Source organism: Musca autumnalis, unplaced genomic scaffold (genome assembly GCF_047663935.1).
Source record: "Musca autumnalis isolate F117 unplaced genomic scaffold, ASM4766393v1 scaffold_1, whole genome shotgun sequence".
NCBI lineage: Eukaryota > Metazoa > Arthropoda > Insecta > Diptera > Muscidae > Musca > Musca autumnalis.
Window position 1 is genome coordinate 284160040 of NW_027411644.1, and position 9682 is coordinate 284169721.

The 9682-nt window shown below is 36.5% G+C and overlaps 1 protein-coding gene across 1 annotated transcript; it reads left to right on the forward strand.

Moving 5' to 3' along the window:
• Window positions 1-4107: 4107 nt before the first annotated feature.
• Window positions 4108-9454, forward strand: LOC141389652 (fat-body protein 1-like). The gene is made up of 4 exons (XM_073961491.1): window positions 4108-4273; window positions 4353-4504; window positions 5139-6041; window positions 7019-9454. The coding sequence occupies exons 1-4, from the start codon at window positions 4168-4170 to the stop codon at window positions 9263-9265; spliced, it is 3408 nt and encodes a 1135-aa protein (XP_073817592.1). The 5' UTR covers window positions 4108-4167; the 3' UTR covers window positions 9266-9454.
• The last annotated feature ends 228 nt before the right edge of the window (window positions 9455-9682 follow it).

Consider the following 9682-nt stretch of genomic DNA (forward strand, 5'->3'; position numbering starts at 1 on the left):
TTCCAACTCTATCCGTTCACCCAAATATAAATTGTACCAAATTTAGTACATTTAGTACTTTCCGTACCCATAAGTATGAATTTCCAAAACTACCTCAATCATACACTCCATCAGTAACCTTAATTCGAAATTTCAGGATTCCAACTCTATCCTTTCACCCAAATATAAATTGTACCAAATTTAGTACATTTAGTACTTTCCGTACCCATAAGTATGAATTTCCAAAACTACCTCAATCATACACTCCATCAGTAACCTTAATTCGAAATTTCAGGATTCCAACTCTATCCTTTCACCCAAATATAAATTGTAAATTTAGTACATTTAGTACTTTCCGTACCCATAAGTATGAATTTCCAAAACTACTTCAATCATACACTCCATCAGTAATCTTAATTCCAAATTTCAGGATTCCAACTCTATCCGTTCACCCAAATATAAATTGTACCAAATTTAGTACATTTAGTACTTTCCGTACCCATAAGTATGAATTTCCAAAACTACCTCAATCATACACTCCATCAGTAACCTTAATTCGAAATTTCAGGATTCCAACTCTATCCTTTCACCCAAATATAAATTGTACCAAATTTAGTACATTTAGTACTTTCCGTACCCATAAGTATGAATTTCCAAAACTACCTCAATCATACACTCCATCAGTAACCTTAATTCGAAATTTCAGGATTCCAACTCTATCCTTTCACCCAAATATAAATTGTAAATTTAGTACATTTAGTACTTTCCGTACCCATAAGTATGAATTTCCAAAACTACTTCAATCATACACTCCATCAGTAATCTTAATTCCAAATTTCAGGATTCCAACTCTATCCGTTCACCCAAATATAAATTGTACCAAATTTAGTACATTTAGTACTTTCCGTACCCATAAGTATGAATTTCCAAAACTACCTCAATCATACACTCCATCAGTAACCTTAATTCGAAATTTCAGGATTCCAACTCTATCCTTTCACCCAAATATAAATTGTACCAAATTTAGTACATTTAGTACTTTCCGTACCCATAAGTATGAATTTCCAAAACTACCTCAATCATACACTCCATCAGTAACCTTAATTCGAAATTTCAGGATTCCAACTCTATCCTTTCACCCAAATATAAATTGTACCAAATTTAGTACATTTAGTACTTTCCGTACCCATAAGTATGAATTTCCAAAACTACCTCAATCCTACACTCCATCAGTAACCTTAATTCGAAATTTCAGGATTCCAACTCTATCCTTTCAACTAAATTTAAATTGTACCAAATTTAGTACCATTTAGTACTTTCCGTACCCATAAGTTCGCATTTCCAAGACTAACTCAATCATACACTCCAAAAGTAATTAAATTCCAAATTTCAGGATTCCAGCTCTATCCGTTCACCCAAATCCTATTTGTACCAAATTTAGTACGGTTTACTCCTTTCGTACCCATAAGTAAGAATTTCCAAAACTACCTCAATCCTTCACTCCATCAGTAATATTAATTCCAAATTTCAGGTTTCCATGTCTATCTAAATCCAAATTGTACCAAATTTGGTACCATTTAGTACTTTTCGTACACATAAGTATTAATTTCCAAAACTACCCCGATATCTCAATCGTACACTTTAACGGTAATCTAAATTTGAAATTTCAGGTTTTCAGCTCTATCCGTTCACCCAAATCCAAATTGTACCAAATTTAGTACCATTTAGTACTACTCGTACACATAAGTACGAACTTCCAAAGTCATGTCCTTATATCAACGCCACTTCCCAACCTTGATTCCCATACCAAATATGAAGATTGTAGCTATATCCGCTCAAAATATACAATTGGTACCAAATTTAGTAACTTTTCGTACACTTATAGGTCGAATTTCCAAAAACCCTTTGGTACATCTTTCTAACTCTCCATCAGTTACCCTCATTCCAAATTTCAAAATTCTAGCTCTTCCCGTTTGCCTAATACAAAGGGTACCATATTTAGTACCTTTTAGTACTTTTCGTGCCCTTCTAGGTCGAATTTCCAAAAACCCAGCCTTATCTCACCCCTACACACCGACAGCAACCCACAGTCAAAATTTCAGCTTTCTAGGTTCAGCGGTTTCGTCTGGGCGATGATATGTCAGTCACTCAGTCACTCACTCACTCACTGAGCTCTTTTATATATATAGATATAAATAAAAATCACGACATTTGCATAATTTCATATTTGCAAAAATTACGAATGTTGATGTCGGGTACCTTTCCCACGCCTTTCCTTAAAACGCAATATGTATAAGCCAAACTTATAATTTGGAGCCAATAAAATATGTTATATCTAGAAAACTGATTACCACTCTTTTCAATACATACACGAACAGAAAAAATATTTTTCGCTTTTGTTGGAACAAAAATATATGTTTTGGTTCCAAAAATGTATTTGTTTTGTTCAAACATTGTAATCCAAATCCAAAAATACCATCTTTTATTCCAAGCATAGAAAACAAAAACAACTTTCGAATTTCCGCAATATTGTTAAAATCGTTAACAATACCGATTGTAGGAACTATCATAATCTAATTTTGTTTACAAAAAGTATTGTCAATACAGAAAACCAACCCAGAAATTGATTTGAGTGCATATACTTCTCATATACACTTTTCGCATAACTTGGATATAAATGTCGCGTATAATATTGCAATCATTGATGAACACAATACATGGTTTGCCGCATTGGCTAACAACAAAGCCAAACAAAAAGCCACAAGAACCCACCACAACATAAGGAATAATTAAACACCATAACAAACATGAAAAGGAAAGAAGAATGAAACAAAACAGAAACAAATAAAAACAAGATTCTCACAAGTACATACACACAAAAACAAAGGTAAAGGCAGCATGTCATACAAACACACCACAACTCACCAAAATTGTTTTTTCAACACGGCATCGAATAGCGAGAGAAGAGAAACAAATTTTCGAAGAAAAGAGAGAAATATTGTTCAGTTGACACAAACTATTTTTGGATTTACAATACTACATGAGGAATCCAACAATATGTTAACAATACATATTTTGCTCTTGGAATATTGTTGGATCAAACATATTTTTTTCTCTGCGTGTATTTTTCCAAAACTATTCAACCATGATATTTTTAAAAAATGTTCAGGAATGTCCCTAGGTCCAAAATGCAATATATTTGTAGACGAATTTCGGGGGCCTATTGTTTTCTAATCGCTATATTTGCTAAACTTATGAGTGCATCGGTATGCAAATTTCGATGGTTGTGCCCCCGATCAAGAATAACGATTGTATTTACAAATTTCCTTAAATGGTAAGGTTCAACGGTCCATCAGGCATGAAAAACTAAAACATATAAGTCTCAATAAGCGGGAGAATTAGACTTATTTTTTAACTTTTATAATTAGATTGTTTTATTGTAAAGATATGGGACGTGGACGATAATAAATCCTAAGCAGCATCAATGGGCACAAAATTCAACAAAGTCCATAAGAGAGAAGAAAGGTTAGAGACAAAATCTGTTGATAAATTTAAAATCCTCCTCGGTTTGACAATGGGCCAAAGAAGTGAAGTAGAAAATATCTATTTTTGAATTGTCGTGCATAAAGTCCATAAAAAATTGTCAATAAAACTAATTAAGACGGGCCAGCAACGCGGACCGCGGTTTGCTAGTTAATAATACATTTAGATATAACCTCCTCCAGAAAAATGCAGACTAGAGTGCCCAACGTGCCTACTTGGCACTTCAGCATTTGTCCCTACGGACATTTGGCGATTTCATCGCCCATCTTCTCAACCTAACCTAAAGGGGATACGATTTTACTTTTTGCACGTCTGTTAATGTCAAAATTATCAATTCATTGTCCATTGGAGCGCACTTAATAACTGGGAATGGGGGAAATGCAATCGAAATCGTTGATGCTTATCACTGTCGTAAATACTGTAGTAATGCAGATCAATCGAAAACAGTAATAAAAAATCTCCCACGATTGTCAAAAACAAAATATGGTTGTTAACCTGATGATGATAACAATTTTCGAAGATGATACTCTATGGACTAGTCAGTAGTCGCAGAGTATAAATAGGAAATTTCGACAGCTGAGAAATGTAGTCACTTCAAGTGTTTACAATGTTTGAGTGGTGGGCTCCTTATAGTAAAGCGAGAAGATGAGGAATATTTTAGTAATTTTGTGTATAGTCGGCCTTGCCGCCGCTGGTGTGATTATTGATCGTCCAAGGCTAAATTTAAATGTAGTTCAAGGATCACAAAATGGTAAGAATATCTTTTTGTTTTATTTTTGAAATGAAAGTTCTAATTATCCTTTTCCCTTTCGTTGCAATATTTCATGTAGGCATTGGCCGCCTGTATACCATGTCCAGAGATGAATTACTTCGTCAGAAATTCATTCTAGACATACTCCGACAGGTTGAGTTGCCATTGGAAGATCGCCTCCTCTTGGAGATTAATATCGATGGTGTTACCGATGAAAATATGTATATAGGGGTAAGTGGGATTGACGAAATGGCACAGTGGTCTTCCATAAAAAAAACCCATTTATTGATGGAAGATCTCTTAGGGGCCAAATACATGCGGTCCGTTGAGTGTCGCGTTCCAACAACCACATGAAAACTTCGAGAACAAACTTGCCATCACTTACACATTTTTCATGTGGTTGTTGTTGTCTCACAACGGACCTTATGTTTTTGGACCCTTAAGGCCGCGGCACATACGGTCCGTTGTGTGACGCGTTGCGCGTTGAAAACAACAACCATATGAAAAATGTGTAAGTGATTCCAAGGTTGTTCTTGAAGTTTTCATGTGGTTGTTGTAACGCAACGCACCAACCAAAATCACTCTGTTGAGCGTCTGTATCACGGCACAATAATACAGGTACAGCGGCAAAAACAGCTGATCTTCCATGGTCCGCCATGGTCTGTATACAACAACCACATATAAACTTCAAGAAAAAACTTGGCATCACTTTGTGATCTTTTCATGTGGTTGTTGTTTTAGGGCGTGAAAGGCCTCTACACAATCGGTCCGTTGAGTGTCGTTCTAAATTATGTTTTGCTTTAAAGCGCCAGCAAAGCATTTGTCATGAAATATGTTAATCCTTACAATACTTCCTTCCTTACAGCCCCTTGACGATGATATGCTAATGGTCTTGGATTTGATACGTAACAATCGCATCCTAGACCGCAACGTACTGTGTTCCTATACCAATGAAATGCATATTCGCCAACTTCTAGGACTCTATCGTCTATTTGTTCGTTGTCGTGATTTCCAAAGGCTGCAAAAGTTGGCGGTTTATGCTCGTCGCTATATTAATCCCGTGCTCTTTGTAAATGCCCTAACATTGGCCCTGCAAGATCGTGCCGATACTGAGATGTTAATTGTTCCAGCTCTTTATGAAATTTTACCCAGATATTACCTCGACGATTCTGTGATACGCACTGTGGAGAATTTGGAAAGAGATACTAACCAAATTGGAACGGTTGCTAAAAATGATGTGTCCCTGCGTCCCAGCCTATTCGATCTTACTCAATTGCGTCGCAATGCCAAGCTGAATTTCAATCCATTTGTCGGTGGTAATGGAGTTGGTATCTTTGATAAGTCCCAACTGTGGATGCCATGGCGTGATCTGCATCAACAATTGGCTATGCAAAAGGCAGCCGCCTTGGGTGGCAATCGTTTGATTATGTTCGATAAAAACAAAGAGAACATGTCACTGCGTATTATTCCCATGGGTAATAGCCAAGGTCACTTATCGGAAGATATTGGTTTGAGATCATTCCTTAATATTTTACTGGATGAACTGGTTGTGGAACAGTCGCGTACATTGAAGAATTTGGATCGTGATGTGATTACGAATGAAGAACAAGACTTGGGGCGGCGATCAACATTCCTGAATCGTGAAAGAAATATACTGGATCGAGTGGAACCAGTAAGACGCTATGAAGATGAGGATGTGATGTTTAAAAATCGTGATAGGGTGGAATCTCTAAGACGGGATGATATAACGTTGAACCGAGGAGATATGGTAAGTTGGATATATAAACAACTCTACCTTATCCTGACAAAGTGGATTTTGTGTCCAAACAATGTGGCTAATGTATCTGCACCATCCAAAGAATGTAGATAACATATCCACACCATCCTTACTATATGGATAATGTATATACACCATCCAAATAGTGTGGATAATGTATCTATTTTATCCAAACTATGTGTGTACACCATCCTAACAGTGTGGATAATGTATCTACTTTATCCAAATAATGTGGATTATCTACATACACCATCCAAACTGGCTGTATAACGTATCTGCACCATCCTAACAATGTAGATAATGCATCTGCACCATCCAAACTGTCTAGATAATATTTCTGTGCCATCTATGCGATGTAGATAATGCATATACGGCATCTTAACAATGTGGATAATGTATCTACACCTTCCAAAGAATATAGATAACGTATCCAAATTATCCTTACAATGTCGATAATGTATCTACACCATCCAAACAATGTAGATAATGTATCTATGCCATTCAAACAATGCAAATTAGGATGATTATGTATATATGTATACCATCCAAACAGGCTAGATAATCTAACTGCACCATCCTTACAATGTGGATAATGTATCCACGCCATCCTAACAATGTGGATAATGTATCTACACCTTCCAAAGAATTTAGATAACGTATCCACACTATCCTTACAATGTGGATAATTTATCTACACCATCCTAACAATGTGGATAATATATCTACACCATCAAAACAGTGTGGATAATGTATCTACTTTATCCATACAATGTGGATTATGTATCTACACCATTCAAACAGGATAGATAAGGTATCGACACCATCAAAAAAAATGTGGATTATCTACGTCATGCAAACAATGTGGAAAATGCATCTACATTATCCAAATATCTTAGATAATTTATCTATTTTATTATCTATACAATATATGTCTCTTAAAACGTCTCTATAAATATTTCTTTCAACAGAATTTACCATTCAGACGCGATATGGATGTCCGTGAGACTCGTCGTGACAATGATATACGAATGAATCAAGATATACCAATTAGACGCCTAGACAACGATGATGATGAACTGATGCGAAAGAATCGGGGATATGTTGGTAGTAACAGATTAAATTTACTTAACGGAAAAAAGGGTTATGAAGGTATTTTGAATCGCGATATAAATGAAGATGTCGGAGTGAATAGAAATCTTGGTATTGAGAGAAATTTTGACGTGAATAGACGCCTAAATATTGATGGTGATGATGAACTGACGCGACTGAATCGGGAACATGTTGGCAGCACAAAACTCGGTCTGCTTTATGGTAAAAGAGGTATTTTGAATCGCGACACGAATACAAAGTACGATGTTAACCGAGTGCAAAGGGATAGAAATCTTGAAATAGAAAGAGATTTTCAGGCAAATAGATTTTTGGGAATGAAGAGAAATTTTGGTATGGATAGAAATATCGATGTGCAAAATCGTGAAAGGGACGAAGATCTTCTATTGAAGAGAAATCTTGATATAGATAGAAACGTGGACTTGAATCGAAATCTCCGAGTGGATAGAGAAGACAATGTGATGTATCGTAGAAACTACGACAATGACTTACCCACTACATCAGTGGATGATGACCGTTTGCTACATGTCAGCGGTAAAAGATTAAATTTACTCAACAGTAAAACTCGTAATGTCCCCCTGAATGAGATTATGCAAGGCGAACGGACTGATGAAGTACGACGTATGCCACGTAGTATTGATCGAACGACCGGTGATGATAGACGACAACGCATGGGTCAATTAATTTTGTATCACTTGCAACAGTTAGTGGCACGTCTAAATGTGGAACATATCTCACAACAACAAAATGTTGGCCGGGTCAGTCTGTTGAAAAATACCAACAATGTGGATGTAAGGGAAAATCTTGGCCATTCAGTGGTGGACAATGTAAGGGACCAAATCTTGACGAGGCAACGTACTATCCAAGGTAGTAACACCATTGTGGATGTTATGCGAGGAATCGGTCAAATAAATCGAATGGACAACTTGAATTTCGATATGAACAGAATCCAAGGAGGACGTTTGGACAATTTCGATTTAACTATGTTGGAAGATTTCCATTTGGATGAACGCACAAGATCCGTAGTAATTGAAAAAATGCAAGAAATTTCCAAACGTCTTGAGACAACCCTTGAACAGACCATAACACATCTTAGTGAACGTCAGCTGCACTACAGCAAACTGGGACTAGATGATGAAATCATTATTCGAGAAATCGATCGTTTGATTTTAAATGAAATCTTACAGGAAATTGTTAATCTCTCGGAATATGTAGAGGGTGGTCAAATATCCAAAATTCTTGAGACTCCCATTACCCAACTGCTGCTACGTTACACAATCAATACCATTGAGCGACAAATTCAACAGCTAAGAAGACCACGGAATTTGGATGAAATTGCCTTTGATGGAGTGACCATTAACAATGTGAAAGTGGATGATTTCCGTACCTATGTGGAAGAAGTTGATGTGGATCTAACAAATTTGCTCAATACAATGGACGGTGGTTTGGAAAAATCTCAACGAACTGTTATTGGTCGTATGCCTCGACTCAACCACAAATCATTTGCCATTAATCTTGATCTCACCTCACAACGTAATCAGCGTGTTGTTGTACGCACTCTAATGGTACCCAAATTTGATGCCTTGGGCCGTGTGATGACTCCCGAAGAACAACGCCGAAATGCCCTACTTCTAGATATTGTTGATGTGGATTTGACAACTGGTCGTAATGTCATTAAACGTAAATCCCGTGACATAACCTGGACGGGACGTGATGTCACTACCTACTCGGAATTATATGAACGTGTTATGCGCGCCATGCAAGGTAATGTTGATTTAACCATGAATCCTTTGTTTGGCCAAACCACACTTTTGCCTCATCGTCTTCTAATACCACGTGGTCGTGTCGAGGGTCTTGCCATGCAGTTACTGGTTATCATCACACCTGTCGATGACAACATTCAAGCAACGAGAATAATTTCCGACGAACGTCGTCGTGATGTAAATACCCGTTTTGGTTTTGATTCTCTTCTTTTAGATGACCTTCCCTTGATTTATCCCATGGATCGTGACCTTATTGATTTCCAGAAATTGTTAAACCTACCCAATGTTAGTATAAAGGATATACTCATTTATCACGAGGATAAAGTGAAACGTCTTCCACAATAAGATGCTGCTCGGAACTACTGTGAATGTTTTAACTTCGACTTAAATGCTGGCAATTATCGGACCGGATCATTGTAACGAACTGTTTCCTGAACTGAATTCCTATATATATGTATAATTTTATTAGTATATACTGTTATTGTATTTTTGTATAAATAAATAAATTTTAAATGCAATTTTTTAAAAAGAAAACTATGTGGCCTTAAATTTGTGTGAATAGGTCTTGGTTAGCGCAATTTTTACGAATTTAAGACTACGTTTATATCAGAGTTTTTTGTCATGATAAACAACTCTACCACGATTTATTTGACGTATAATGTATGAACACAAAACAAACGTACGTCAAGTTCCATCGGAAATCTCCGTCCCAAAATTTCAAAAATTGTACTTAAGTGCAGTTTAAGAACAGTTCGAAGATCA